This window comes from Acinonyx jubatus, chromosome B1 (genome assembly GCF_027475565.1).
Source record: "Acinonyx jubatus isolate Ajub_Pintada_27869175 chromosome B1, VMU_Ajub_asm_v1.0, whole genome shotgun sequence".
NCBI lineage: Eukaryota > Metazoa > Chordata > Mammalia > Carnivora > Felidae > Acinonyx > Acinonyx jubatus.
Window position 1 is genome coordinate 41740216 of NC_069382.1, and position 16593 is coordinate 41756808.

Sequence of the window (16593 nt, forward strand, 5' to 3'; positions counted from 1 at the left end):
TCTGCTGGTATTTACTGCAAATGTTGCTATTACATTTCAATTAATGGGAGAAAAGACTAGGGCAAATTCAAATCCTCCATATATCACTGTTTTTGCCCAGATCAGTTATTTTTATTGAACGGACACTCCCCAGAAGGCTGCAGGCTATTTGTTAATTTCTAGAGATCTGAAAAAGCTGACTGTAACAATTTTTGCCAGTTCTCTTATTGGTTTTATGTAGGGGATAATTTCTGGAGTATCTCACCCTGATTTTAATTGATGTCTTTTCATTTCTTAAATTTTATATACCATGTGTTTATTATCTTTTAATGTAACATATTTTTAAATTTCCCTTGTTATTCCTCCAGTGAACCATGGGAAATTTAGATCAATATATAGAAATTTAGTCAATATATACATTGACTTTAGTATATATGTTTCTCTATATATTCTGCAGTTGTTTTCTGTAGTGTTTTACAGATGTTGATTATGTCAAATTGTTTGTATTCTTCAAAACTTCTGTTTTCCACATTTTTTTTCCTGTAGGGGTTTTGTACTTCATGTCTGCTGTCCCAGCATCCTTCTTTGGGGCATTTTTGAGCTTTGTTCTGTATTTTTCATTTATAAGTGACTTGTCATTTTTCTTTTTTTAGAAAGAAAGAGAGAGAGCATGTGTTCATGTGCACAAGTGGGGGAGGGACATAGGGTGAGGGAGAGAATCTTAAGCAGATTTTATGTCCAGCATGGAGCCCTACATGGGGCTTGATCTCATGATCATGAGATCATGACCTGAGCTGAAATCAAGAGTTGGATGCTTAACTGATTGACCCACCCAGGCACCACTGATATGTCATTAATTATACTAAATATTCTTTAAAGTAATAGAAGATATGCTTGCCAAACTTTCACTAGACAATCATTGATTTTGTCTAGAAGTTAGTGAGAAAATTATAAAAATGTTTCTCCCCCTCTCTGAGAAGCAAACAGGCAACCTCTTTCTCTTTTTTAGATCATTTCTATTTGCAAAGTTACAAATACTGACTTATCAAGAACACAACTCAAAGGAACTCAATGATAAAATAAAATGTGCATAAACACATGTAGATAGGGACAACCAACTACTTTCCATATTAGGTGGTTGTTGTAGGAATATTTGGTGTTGAAATTACATATCTCACATTGCGTTCTTTAAGATTTTCCATTAGTGCCTTTAACATATTAGCTAGAGTTGCTTTAAATCTTCCTTCTGATAGTTCCAACATCTGTGTCTGTGTCTGTGTAAGTCTGATCCTCATGGTAGCTATAGTTTCTATATTGCATTTTCTTCTTGCCTGTCTGTATCCCTTCTCTATCTTTTGTGAAATGTAAACATGTTACATAAGTCAGTAGGCAGTAGATATTGAATTAAATATTAATTTTAGCCTTGGAAATGAGCATATCTTTCTGCTAGGTATTTAGCTCAAAAGTTTGTGTTAATATAGTCAGAATATACATCTGTTAGTGTGTGTTTTTGCTATTGCTACCTTTAGTATACCTAACAGAGGTTTCACGTTTCTTTTAGTGATATATTTTGTTTAAGGTGAATGGTAATTTGTTAGAGTAATGCTTGTTCTGTTTAGCTTTGCATTTCTACACTGGACTTTGTTTTGCGTCTTTAGATAAAATGTCTCTTCCTGATCTTCTTGCTCTTTCTCCTGTACTTTTTTGACACATGTTAGAACAGGTCATGGATTTGGCATGGAGCAGAGAACAGGGGAATTCTCTGATGTTTGGATTAAGGCTAAATATAAGGAAGGCACTATGAACCTGGATTTGGGGGAAAGATCAGTGATTATCACAGGTTAGGAATAAATGGGAAGTTGGAAGTGGGTGTAACTTTAAAGAGATATGAAAGGAAGATTTTTGCAATGATGGAATGTATCTGTGTCTTGATTGCAATGGTGTTTACATAAGTGCACACATTACAGAATAACATAGAAATATACACATATACATCATACAGAGTCAGCTTCCTGGCTTTGATAATGTACTACAGCTTTTTGTAAGATATAACCATTGGAGTAACTGGATTAATGGTACATGAGATTATTGATCTGCTTTGCAATAAGTAGTTTTTTAAAAAATTAATAAAATTAAATAATCTCTTAGTGAGTTAATGAGTTTTGAAGCTCATTTTATTGAAGGTGACTTATCTGACATTACAGTGAAAATTATTTAATTTCATTTATAAATTTAAATATTAAAGAGTGAGAAGAAGAATATAAATTTGAGAGGGAAAAATGTCAAGGTAACAACAGTGTCATAATTTTGGCTCAGGTCATGATCTCATGGTTCATGAGTTCAAACCCCACATTGGGCTCCATGGTAACAGCATGGAGCCTGTTTGGGATTCCCTCTTTGGTCCTCTCTTGCACACACACACACACACACACACCACTCTCTCTTTCTCTCAAAATAAATAAACTTTAAAAAATTATGGTATTTAGTAAAAAGTCAGTTGAAGGTGTTATCAATTTCAAGTGTATAAACCATAAAATGTAACCTTGAACAAAATCATAAGCAATGTAATGAAAATATTAAGAATATACTGAAAAAAATTTTCTAAAAATATCAGACATATTATAGGGAGATATGGCTAAGAAATTAAAGTCCATGAGTATTTTTCAAGAAAAATTATTTATGCTATTTTTAATCAAAGAAAACCTAGAAATGTTTTGGCTTCATGTAGTCAGATGTATATAAGAAGAAATCTAGTTTTAGAAATAACTTTTGAGTAGAAATATTTTAGGTCTACCAAAGTAATGAAATAGAACTAAAAATCAATTTCAGTAATTATATAATTTAGTTTTAGTGAACTCTTATCCCACTCCATATTATTCCAGTTAGAACAATAAATTATATGATCACCATTGTTATAAGACTAGTTAGTGCTGAAAATTTGCAGAGAAATTATAAAAGAGGGTTAGGAGACCAAACTCATGTATTTCAGCATTATATGAGAGAAAATAAGAAATAAGAGCACTTTCATTTCTACAAAATTGCATATATGCCTGTAATCAGACAGACAGATAGGTAATGACAAAAATAGGTAATATGATACAGGCATACTTTACTTCTCTATGGGAATTTAAACAAACTAATTTAAATCTAGGCTCTACCCATTAAGTCCAGTTAGTTTGCTCATTTATTCATTTAACCTATGCTATTTTATGACAGACCCAATTGTTGTACCTTGTTACTCTTGTATTTAGTGATCAAGTAAATACTCTTGTATTTGGTGATCAAGTAAATACTCTTGTATTTAGTGTATTTAATTGGATCAAGGAAGAAATTTTGTGAGGTTTTTTTTTGAAATTTCTATATGTAAAATGGAATTTCAATGTGTTAGAAATACAGCTTGTATAAAAATTAGATTTAAAGTGCTAAGTGATGATATAATAAATTGATGAGTTTTAGCTGACTGACCTGGCACAATCAAGAATTATTACATCATACCAAATGGGGCATACAGCTTATGCTCTGAGACTGCAGAATTATTTCTGATATTGCGCATTTTGTTCTTTCCTGTGTACACATATAGTTAATAGTACAAGGAATACTATTTACCCAAATTTATGTGCTGTCAATGAATTCTCAAATATTCCCTATACTGAATGAATGAAAGATTTCTAGTGCACCACAGTTGGTGCTGCCATAGTCTTTAGGAGGACAGTTCGTGAAAAATTTTCAAGTGTGAACTGGTAATGTAGATTTGTCACGAGATGAAGACAACAGAATATATATCTTTATATTCACTTTCTTTCTCATTCAGTATTAATAGAGATAACTTAAACTCTTACATTACTCCAGCAAGCTCACTGGAACTCTCTTAAACCTAGAATACATTTTCAAATGAAATTTTCTGATTTCTAATTAATTTTTATATTTAAGTCCTCATGAAGATTTTATATGTTGTTATTTTTCCTTATTTACATGTCAGCATTTTCACTTTAACAAATTCAGTACATGTTAACATTCGATAAATCCTTTTTTCTTCAGAAAACAGCTCTTCCAAAACTATTACCCCAATACCTAGAAATTCACATTATAGTGGAAAAAGATTTGGTAAGTCAAACTTTTCCCTCCCCCCACCATTCCCTCTTTCTCTCTTTTTCTCTTTCTTTCTTTGAACTTAATGAAAATATTTTATCTTAATTTTGAAGACATATGTAATTTTTAAATTATTGAAAAGTAGAGATATTTTATTTTAGGTGTTAGTTATGATGAAAAATCCAAACTAGCCTAGAGTGCCCTCCAGTATCTACCCTTTCCCTATCCTAAGTTTAGCCCAGTCTCTCCTTGACCTCACTTTCTAACAGCCTTGATTTTTCCTTACCTTCTCTAACATCTCTCGTTACATTTTTTTGAGCATATCAAATATTTAACATCTTACCAATTCACTTATTTTTTCTAACTTTATTGAGGAATAATTAATAGAATTGTGTATATTTAAAGCGCAAAATGTGATAATTTGATATACATTGTGGATTCATTACCAAGATTAAGATAATCAACACATCCATTACTTCACATAGTTAACTCGCTTTTCTTTTCTTTGCGTGTGTGTGTGTGTGTGCCCAAGTGTGTGTGGTAATAACACTTAAGATATACTCTCAGCAACTTTCAAGTATACAATACCATATTATGAACTCTAGTCACCATGCCTGTGCATTAGATCTTCAGAATTTATCCTTTTTTATGACTGAAAGTGTGTTACTCTTTGACCTATATCTCTCCATTTTCTCCTTCCACCAGCCACAGCAGCTACCATTCTATTCTCTTTTCTTTTTTTAATTTTTTTTTATTTCTACATATAATTGATACAATACAGTTTTTGTCTTTTGCTGGCTTATTTCATTTAGTGTAATGCACTCCATGTTCATCAAGTTGTTGCAAATAGGATATTTCCTTCATTTTTTATGACTAATATTCCATTGCATGTGTGTATATACATATACATATACATATACATGCCACACTTTTTTATTCATTAATCTGTTGATGGGCACTTAGGTAGCTTCCATATCTAGTCTGTTATGAATAGTGCTACATTAAACATGGGAGTACAGATATCTCTTTGATCTTGTTTCTTTAGTATATTTACCCTGAAATGGAATTGCTAGATATGTGGTAGTTTTATTTTTAACTGTTGAAGGAACCATCATACTGTTTTCCATAATGGCTGTACCAATTTGCATTCTCACCAACAGTGTAAAAGGGTTTACTTTTCTTCACATCTTTTCCAACATTTGAAATCTCTTGTCTTTTAGATAATAGACATTCTAACAAGTGTATGGTGATATCTCACTGAGGTTTTGATTTGCATTTATTTGCCTAATGATCAGTGATGTTGATCACCTTTTCATGATTAGTATATGTTACCTTTAAGAGATGTTGATTGAATATAGCAATTTGTTTTCCCATCAACAAAGTATGAAAGATCCAAGGTACCCCCCCCCCAAATAAAGATTCAAGGGTTCCATATCTCCACAAACAATTGGTATTGATAGTCTTTAAATTTTAGCCATTCTGGTGTATGTAAAATGAGATCATATTGTGGTTTTTATTAGCATTTACCTGATGACTAATGAGTTTGAATACATTTGATATTGTTGTAGACTATTTGGATATTCTCTCTTTTTTAATTTTTTTAATGTTTATTTATTTTTGAGAGAGAGAGAGTGAGGGACAGAGCATGAGTGGGAGAGAAGCAGAGAGAGAGGGAAACACAATCTGAAGCAGGTTCCTGGCTCTGAGCTGTCATCACGGCGCCCAATGCAGGGCTCGAACTCGTGAACAGTGAGATCATGACCTGAGCCCAAGTCGGACGCTCAACTGACTGAGCCACCCAGGTGCCCCTGGATATTCTCTTTAAGAGAAAATATACAAGTGTTTCCCATTTTAATATTTTTATTAATGCTTTGTGGAGTTTTATATATTTTGAATATGAATCTTTTGTCAGATGGCTATATTGGGGATATCTTCCCCCAGTTTGAGGCTTGTTTTTTCTCTCTCTTAGTGGTGTCTTTTGATGGACATATTTCTTAATGATAAAGCATATAAGTCCAATATATGATTTTTATCATTATTTTATTTTTTCCATTTAAGAAATATTTTCTTACTCCGAGGACACAAATATTTTTACTTTTGTTTTGGAATTTATTTTTCTTTATCTTTTCACATAGAGTTTTATGGTTTTCTCTAATTGATAAAAATGTGTGGTGTGAGGTAAGAGTTAAGGTTTATTTTTTTCATATCCATCAGACAGACATAACCAGCAACAAAATTGAATCAGTGATCAAAAATCTCCTAACATATAAAAATCCAGAGCCAAATGGTTTCCCAGGGGCATTCTACCAAACATTTAAAGAAGAGTTAATATCTATTCTTCTTAAACTGTTTTAAAAAAGTAGAAATGGGAGGAAAACTTCCAAATTCATCCTATGAGGCCAGCATTACCTTGACCCCAAAACCAACAAAGACTATACTAAAAAGAAGAATTATATACCAACATCCTTAATGAACATGGTGAAAAATTTCTCAACATACTAGAAAATGGAAACCAACATTACATTAAAAGAATAATTAACTACAGTCAAGTGGGATTTATTTCTGGGGTGCAAGGGTGGTTCAGTATTCCAAAATCAATCGACATGATGTACCACATTAATAAAAGAAAGGGTAAGAACCATATGATCTTGTCAATAGATGAAAAAAAGTCATTTGACAAGGTATAGCATTCATTCTTGACAAAAACCCTCAACAAAGTAATGATAGATGGAACATACCTCAATATTAGAAAGACTATATACAAAACACCCACAGCTAATATAATCCTCAATGTGGAAAAGCTGAGACCCTTTCCCTTAGGAAAAAGTCAAGGATGTCCACTCTCATTACTATGTTAAATAGTAATGAATATCTTAGCTTCAGAAATCAGAAAACAGAAAGAAATAAAAAGCATACAAATCAGCAAGGAAGAAGTCAAACTTTCACTATTTTCAGATGATGTGACACTCTATGTAGAAAACCCACAAGACTCCACCAAAAAATTGCTAGAACTGATACACTATTTCAGTAAAGTCACAGGATACAAAATCAATGTACAAAAATCTATTGCATCCACACCAATAATGAAGCAGCAGAAAGAGAAATCAAGGAATTGATCCCATTTACAACTGCACCAAAAGCAATAAAATACCTAGGAATAAATCTAACCAAAGATGTAAATGATTTGTACTCTGAAAACTATCAGACACTTATGACAAAAATGGGAAGAGGACACAAAGAAATGGAAAAAAACTCCATGCTCATGGATTGGAAGAACAAATATTGTTAAAATGTTAATACTACTTAAAGCAATCTGCACATTTAATGCAATTCCTATCAAAATACCACAAGTGTTTTTCACAGAGCTAGAACAAATAATCCTAAAATTTGTATGGAACCAAAAAAGACCATGAAGAACCAAAGTAATCTTGAAAAAGAAAAAGCAAAGCTGGAGGCATCATAATTCTGGACTTTGAGCTATATTACAAAACTGTAGTGATGCAGACAATATGGTACTGGCACAAAAACAGGCAGTTAGGTCAATGGAATGTAATACAAGCCCCAGAAATGGATCCATAACTGTATGGTCAACTTACACTTGAAAAAGCAGGAAAGACTATCCCGTGGACAAAAGAGTCTCTTCAACAAATGGTGTTGGAAAAATTGGACAGCAACATGCAAAAGAATGAAACGGGACTGCTTTCTTACACCATACACAAAAATAAATTCAAAATGGATGGCAAACCTAAATGTGAGACAGGAAACTATCAAAATCTTAGAGGAGCATACAGAGAGCAACCCCTTTGACATTGGCCACAGCAACTTCTTACTAGATATGTCTCTAGAGGCAAGAGAAACAAAGAACATGAACTACTGGGACTTCAGCAAGATAAAAAGCTTCTGCACAGTGGAAGAAACAATCAACAAAAGTCAATCTATGGGATTGGAGAAGATACTTGCAAATAACATATCTGATAAAGGGTTAGTATCCAAAATATATAAATAATTTATCAATCTGAACACCCCAAAGTCAAATAATCCAGTGAAGAAATGAGCAGAAGACATGAATAGAAACTTTTCCAAAGAAGACATCCAGATGGCTAACAGACACATGAAAAGATGCTCAATATCACTCATCATCAGGGAAATACAAAGCAAAACCACAATGAGATACCACCTCATGGAATAGCTAAATATATTCCGTGATTACTTACGTTTATTCCCTAACATTATTTTCTTATCTTCTGTCTGTTATTTCCTCCCTTTCAGTTTTTTTGCTTTGGATAAGATAATTGGTTTTATGCATTTTTTTTATTTTCTAATGTATTTATGCTTAACAGTTTATCTCTAGTCAAAGAGTTACTATCTAATACAAGGGTTTATGTTTGTTACTAGCAACACAAATTTTGATAGTCTGACTTCTTTGAACATTTCAGTTTTTCTAAATTATGTCTAAGTCATGTGTGTGTGTGTGTGTGTGTGACCCCTGGGAATTTAAATTGTATTGGTTCAATTCAAAATATTTGGGGATTTTCAAGTTCTATTTTAGTTGCTCATATCAGTTTTATTCCATAGTGGTAAAAGAGCATGATCTGAATGATGTGAAACCTTGGAAATGTGTTGTGACTTCTTTTATGGCCCAGTATATGGTCGGTTTTATAAATGGTCCACATGCATTTTAAAAAGATTTATTACATTCTACCTTTTTTTTTTAACTTTTATTTATTATTGAGAGACAGAGAGAGTCAGAGCATGAGCATGGGAGGGGCAGAGAGAGAGGGAGACACAGAATCTGAAGCAGGCTCCAGGCTCTGAGCTGTCAGCACAGAGCTAGACGCGGAGCTCTAACCCACAAATTGTGAGGTCATGACCTGAGCTGACTGAGAGATCATGACCTGAGCTGAAGTCAGACGCTTAACCGACTGAGCCACCCAGGCGCCCCTATTCTGCCCTTTTTGAATGGAGTTATGTCTGTATATTAATGAGTCAAACATTTTAACTGTATTGCTCAGACCTTCTAAGTTTACTAAGTTTTTGCCCTCTTTTCCTATCAGTTACTGAGAGAGTTGGGTTAATATCTTGAACTATTATTGCGGGTTTTTTAAATTCTTGTTTTAATTGTGTCCATTTTGTTTTCCATATTTTGATGATGTGTATTATTTCCTACTAATTAAGCATTGGTATGCCTTCCTTATATATTGAGAATTTTTACCTTGTGAAATAAACCTTTGGGGCTAGCTCTGTCTTCCAAAGTGTCATGACATTTAGTATATGAAATTATACCTCTACTCTGATGATCTTGAGTATTCTCATATTGTCATAAATAAGGATTTTTTTATTAGTGTGTTGTATAGGAATACATTTCATATGTATAATACTTCTCTAATGCTATGTTTTTTCTATTATAAGGAAATTTTATTTACTAGAATATGTTTAACTTCTAATTCATGAAATGGAAATATATAATTAATTTTACATTATTTCTATATTAACACTTATAACAAGCACATCCATTTCAATAACTACCAAAATTTTGAGTAAACAAGTTATGCAGAGTTCTAAGATTTGGTAGGAGTCCATTTTTTCAATTTGTACAATTAACAACTTTTGCAGAGGTACTAAGCATTTTCCAAAACATGACTGCAAAGAACACATTAATTAAGTTCTCAAATAAATACAAGTTTATTTCCTCTCAAGAATTTACCATTTCACAGGACAGTTTGTTTCTTTTCTCCTTTCCTTTACATAATTTCATTGTATTCATTATCAAAGTTTTTGAATCCTTTATTCCACATAATGTTTAATTTTTATAATTGTCATTTTTGTTTTTTTGTTCTATAGATATATTTGAGCCCTTTTATTTTGTTTATTGATTTGATATTTTTAACCAACCATGTGATGGGAGATTTTGTGTTTCCCTCTGTGTCTAGCTGAAGAAATCCCATTAAACTAAGGAGGAATCTCTGAAGTTATTTTGAGACCTCTTGATGATTTCAATTGTTTCTGCTTGAGAGTTTCTTTAAAATATTAACAAGTGAGAATCTATTTTAAAAGCCTATGATTTTTTATTGTTGCCTTTTTTATGATGTCATCATCATTATAGTAGTATGTGTTATATTGTTTGACAAATCCTATGATTTACCTGCCTGTTATGAGCAAGATATATTCACCATCAAAAGATAAATTATTATCACTCACATTTTAAAAGAATAACTTAAAAATTGTTTTTCAGTATGATTATATGGGATCAGAAATGATGGCTGTAACACAGAAAATTATCCAGATTACTGGCCTTGTCAACACTGTAAGTTTTAAGTTTTTTACATTTATAGTTTTATGAAAAATCATTGAAACCGGTTTCTATTTTACCATGACAAATCAATGACTTAAAAATCTTCAATAATCTAAATAATAAACTGAATATATTCCTTATGTTATATCGTTTTGATTTAATAATTGTTATTTTAACAAGTATGCCATAAATCTTATTTTAGATGTTTACTCAGTTCAAATTGACTGTAATGCTGTCCTCCTTGGAATTGTGGTCACATAAAAACAAAATTTCTACCAACGGGGATGCTGATGATTTATTACAAAGATTTTTTGTATGGAAACGGGACTATCTTATCCTACGGCCCCATGACATAGCATTCTTACTTATGTAAGCACAATGTTCTACATTAAAAAAGAGATATGCATAAATAATATCATTAATTTGATAATTAATGCATTTACTGTGTTCTTCAACTTTCTGTAGGCCTCTGAAAATGTTAAACATTTTCATATATAGCTATTGCCATAGATGTTATAGTATAGTTGAAAATATGATAAAAATAAAAACAACATAAGTAACATATATCATATATATCACAATATATTTTGGAATATCATTTATATAAAGACTTGACTTTCATAACTACAGAATACATTACTTATGTTATGTACATATGTTATATACTACATACTTTACTACTATATATGTTTACTAAAGAGTACATGTAAACCTTAGCTTATTAATAATGTTAAAATTGTCACTATTCAGTTAATATTATCTATAATATGTTAATACATTTCATGTCTACTGCTGGACTAAAAAGAATTTTTTTGATAATATTTAATTTAAGAAAATGCTTACATTTAGGACAGGCAAAACTTCTTATTCCACAGATTAAAAATCCTTTTTGTTTGGGGTGCCTGGGTGGCTCAGTTGGTTAGACCTCTGACTTTGATTTTGACTCAGGTCGTGATCCAGACCCATGTCAGGCTTTGCAATGACAGCATGGGGCTTACTTGGGATTCTCTCTCTCCCCCTTTCTGCTTCTCCTCCATGCGTGCACATGCTCTCTTTCTCTGAAAATAAATAAACTTAAAAAAAATAAAAATATAAAAAAACTTTTTTGACTTTTAGTGATCAAAAGAATGCATGCAGAATAAGGGAAACTGAGGAGAATTCATGATAGTGAAATTATTTCAAGTCTAAGAGGTGATGAGAGAAAATTGCTACTAAAGTGAATCATAATTTTCAATGAGCATTTTGTATAATATTTTAGATATTATCCAGGTCAAAAATTCATATATTTGAAAACCATTGTAAATTTTATGGAAGATTTAGCTTAATAAATAAAGTAATAAATTGCTCTGAATAACTATGGTAATAAAAAGTTTATACTATAATGATGTAGTTACAGGAAACATCCTACATATTTGGGAGCAACATTTTCTGGCACAATATGCAATAAAAGCCATAATGCAGATATTGCTATGGTATGTAATTTTTATCCTTCTTTACTATTTTTTTCTAATCTGTATATTGCATTTTATATTATTTAATATAGCTAAATAGTGTATAATAAAAGTAGCGTATAATAAGGCATTTTTCTCTCTATGTGTATTTATTATTTTGTTGGGACAAAATTATTTTAATCTTAGAACATAATATGAACATACATTAATATACTCATTCACCAAATAGGAATAATGACTATTATGACAGTTATATCAGAATTTCTAAGGATGTAAAACAGTAAGCAAAGTTAAATCCTCCTGTATGTCTACTTTAAATTCAAGAAATGGCAAAAATCATGAATTTGTCCTTGCCATTTTACGTGTTATTATGCTATTGTTACAAAAGTATGGGTCCATTTACTACATGTTGTTCTGCATTGTTCTTATTTTATGAATCATTTCAGAACTATTTTGAACAGCTTTTTAAAAGACATATACATGTTGATTCATATAGCTCCACTTTTCTTTTTAAATTTGTGTCTTACTAAGTAATACACATTCACGTGTTACAAATACAAATGATTTTTGGGGCACCTGGGTGGCTCAGTCAGTTGGGCGATCGACTTCAGCTCAGGTCATGATCTCACCGTACCCAAGTTCAAGCCACGCATCAGGCTCTGTGCTGACAGCTCAGAGCCTGGAGCCTGCTTCAGATTCTGGGTCTCCCTTTCTCTCTGCCCTTCCTCCTGCTTGTGCTCTCTTTCTCTCAAAAATAAATAAACAATAAAAGTTTTTTTTTTAATTTAAAAAAACAAGTGATTTTATAGGACTAATACTGAAAAAACGAAATCAGTCCCTTATATAAACTACGCCTGCATTTTTTAAAAAAATTTTTCCTCCTGACTTATACTTTTATATTCATCTCCTTGTAAATAAAAGTTTTATTGGAGCATATTACATATAAAGAACATTGCAAAAATCATAAATATCTAGCACGATTAATATTGACCAGGTTAATACATAGCCATAAGTATCATGGAGATCAAGAAACAGTGTATTTCACCACTCCATAAGACCCCTATGACTCATATACCTCCTTCCACTTACTATCCATATCAAAGAAAACCACTTTTTGACACTTATCACCATTGGTTAAGTTGGCCTCTTTTTGAGCTTTATGTAAATGAAATAATACACAGTATATTCTTGTATCTGCCAATTATTTGTTCAAAATTATGTCTGTGGAATTTACCCATGCTTATATGTGTAAAAATAATTTATTCATTTTTACTCCATATTTTTAAATAAAAGGTCCTTGAAATTTCTTGAGTCTTCAAATTTAGACATCCATTGACTTACTGTCAGTGAAGTCAGAATTTAGGATCCTAATAGCTCATAATACTGACTTGCCACCTCTTCCATTCTTCCTCTATAATAATATAGCTTATTAGAATTTTGTTTTATTCTCAGATGAGCCAGATAATGAAATAAAATTAAATTGCCTTCATTGCATAGCTTTTGTTTCTTCCCAAATTTGTAACTGCATAATATTGCCTTTGCCCAAATTCTTTAATAAAATTAAAAATTGCCTCTACTTTTTTTACATGTTTCAAAAAGTCCTCTTTGGAGCTCTGGGGATGTTTCTTTTTTTCCCCCAATCTCTATTAAACTTCTTGCATAGGGGTTGTTTACAAATTTTCTACCATTTCTCCTTTGGAACATGTGTATTCTATTTTCATGACTTGCTTACTCATTTTAGTAGAATATATGCTCTTATAATTTACTAAAAAATAGATGTGTAGCAAATTGTTTGAGAGTGACATGATTGAAAATACATTTAATTATTTCAAAGATTGGTTAATTTTACTTTCATATATATATATATATATATATATATATATATATGTTTCTTTATTTTGAGAAAGAGAGAATGAGTGGGGGAGGGGCAGAGAGAGAGGGAGAGAGAGAACCCCAAGCAGTTTCCATATTCAGCATGGAGCCTGTTGTGGGGCTTGAGCCTATGACCCTGAGATCATGACTTGAACCAAAATCAGTCTGATGCTTACCTGACTGAGCCACCCAGACACCCTATGGTTAATTTTCCTTTTAAAATAATTGTACCTTGGAATTTTAAAGGATTTTTTTCCTTGTCTTTTACCATTTCTTTAGAAATTGAATGCTATTTTTATTCTCATTCATTTGTGTGTCTTGCTTATTTTCTGTATGGAAACATTTAAGACTTTTTAAAATCCTTGTGTGTTGTCTTTCATCATCCAATATGCTGGTTATATTAAAGTCCTTTCAATCTGGATACTAATTTACTTCTGATTTGAGAAACTTTACTATATTTTATTTGATCATTTTTTCCCCTTTTCTCTATGGAACTTTGTTAATTATATATTAGAGCATTTTGACTCATTATATAATTTATTTTATCTTATTTAAGTTTGTTCTTTTACTTCTACATTCCCTAATATTTTTTGATATTTATACTTTGGATCAGTCACTCATCTAAGTGTTCTCAGATCCATTTCATGATAATCCTCTGCTCTGATCTATCTCATAGGGAACTACATATACATATTCCCTGGGCTTCTTTGCCTTCATGCTTTTGGGTATATTCAGCAAGTGTGGATGATTAGATGGAGACAGGGAAATGTCTTAGTATGTCTACATACTGACCCTGCTTGGAGAAATGTCTCAGAACTATTGCTTTCTGTTCTGAAACTCCTCGTCCTTCTGTCATGTGTCTCCTATTGAGTAGCACTTGTTTATGATTTCTAAGAATGGATCTTCATTTATACATTCTGTTCTGGTGTTGGTAGCAACATTTTGCTTTTCTAATCTCAGAATTGCCTCATCATCTTCTGTTGGTTTATCAATAATTTATCTGTTAACCAGCTGCTTTTTTTCCCCAGTCGCTTTTATAAAATTCTTTCTTCTTGGATCCTATCGTGGCTTTAAAATCGTCTCCTTTTTTTGGTAACCACTAGGCAAGTATAACTGAGAATCACTTACCCAATTAATTGTTCATGTTGCAGAATTACAGACAAGTGGGGGTGGGTACCTGGGTGGCTCAGTCAGGTAAGCATCTTCAGTAAGCTGAGCCGACTTCAGCTCAGGTCATGATCTCACGGTTTGTAAGTTCACGCCCTGCATCAGGCTCTGTGCTGACAGCTCGGAGCTTGGAGCCTGCTTTGGATTCTGTGTGTCCTCTCTCTCTGCCCCTCCCCTGCTTGCACTCTGTCTGTCTGTCTGTCTCTCTGTGTGTCTCTCAAAAACAAATAAGCATTAGAAAATAATTAGAATAAAGACAAGCGGGGACCAAATCTGTTATTTTATAATTAGCACATTAATTGGAAGGAGACCTTAGACTTGGGATTGTAACAATGGATGAACCCAAGATGAACCTGATCATTTTATTTAAAAAAAATTTTTTAAATATATTTTTTAAGTTTATTTATTCTGAGAGAGTGAGAGAGCATGTGCAAGCACACAAAAGAGGCAGAGAGAGGGGGGAAAAAGAATGTCCAGCAGGCTCCGCATTGTCAGCACAGAGCCCCACGAAAGGCTTGATCCCACAAACCTGACCTGAGCCAAACTCAAGAGCTGGATGCTTAACCAACTGAGCCACCCAGATACCCCGAACTTCAGAATTCCTCAGAACAGGAACCCCGATCAAAATTTAAAATGACAAATTCTTCTAAGAGTGTTTTGGTCAACTGAAGTAGCTGGTCCACATCTGAGGTGAGGTGAAACTTCTTACTTCTCTGTGTAAAGATCCTGTAATAATTTCATTTGAATTGGATGCCTTATAATGACACCTGTTCACTCTAAGCTCTATCTTAAGGATTAGCATATTTTATATATAAAGGAACAGGCACTAAATGTTTCAGACTTTGTAGACCATGTAATCTACATTACAGCTCATTAACTCTGCCACTGTAATGCAAAAGCCAATATAGAAAGTGTATAAATTTATGAGCATGGTGGTGTTCCAATAATACTTTATTTATGAATACTGAAATTTAATCTCATATAATTTTAATTTGTCACAAAATATTATTTTTTTAATTATTTAAAAATATAAAACCATTATCTATTAAAAACAATTGTTTATTCATTTTTGAGAGACAGAGACAGAGTGTGAGCAGGGGAGGGGCAGAGAGAGAGGGAGACACAGAATCCAAAGCAGGCTCCAGGCTTTGAGCTGTCAGCAGAGCCTGACATGGGGCTCAAACCCACGAACCGTGAGATCATGACTTAAGTTCAAGTCAGACGTTTAACCAACTGAGCCACCCAGGCTCCCCTAAAACCATTCTTATTTGAAGGCTGTACTGGTCATAGGCTAGATTGGGTTTGTGGACCATAGTTTACCCTGCCTTATTTTAATCTCATCAGCCTTTAACCTCATAGGTTAATAAAAGTTGTAAAGGCTTTCCAGAAGATGATAGCTCATAAAGCAAGACAACATATAAGATCTTGCTAATTTATGTTGACATTTTCCTGGGCAACAAGTGAGGGGTAGATACTAAGGGTTCTAGTAAACAAAAATAGAATAATGTTTATTTCATAATAAATAAATAAATAAATAAATAAATCTAGGTAAAAATATCTGAGTTTTTGAATTTAGTGCGACAGCTCAAACATTTGAGAATGGCTTTAATAGTTTTATCAATTGACTGAAACGTGAGCAAAGATGGTCTATTTGTAAGGAAATTGGCAAAGTTGAAAGGAAAGGAATTCATGTTGTTTTACACATGGTGATATTTGAATATATTTATCTAGTTAATCAAACTA

At 32.5% G+C, this 16593-nt stretch overlaps 1 protein-coding gene across 1 annotated transcript in view; it reads left to right on the forward strand.

The window, feature by feature from the left end:
- The window catches only part of ADAM18 (ADAM metallopeptidase domain 18), a 146156-nt gene that overhangs the window by 30737 nt on the left and 98826 nt on the right, over nt 1-16593 (forward strand). The window contains 4 exon segments of the mRNA XM_015076048.3: nt 4018-4083; nt 10301-10372; nt 10563-10729; nt 11751-11832. Coding sequence (XP_014931534.2) covers nt 4018-4083; nt 10301-10372; nt 10563-10729; nt 11751-11832 — 387 coding nt within the window.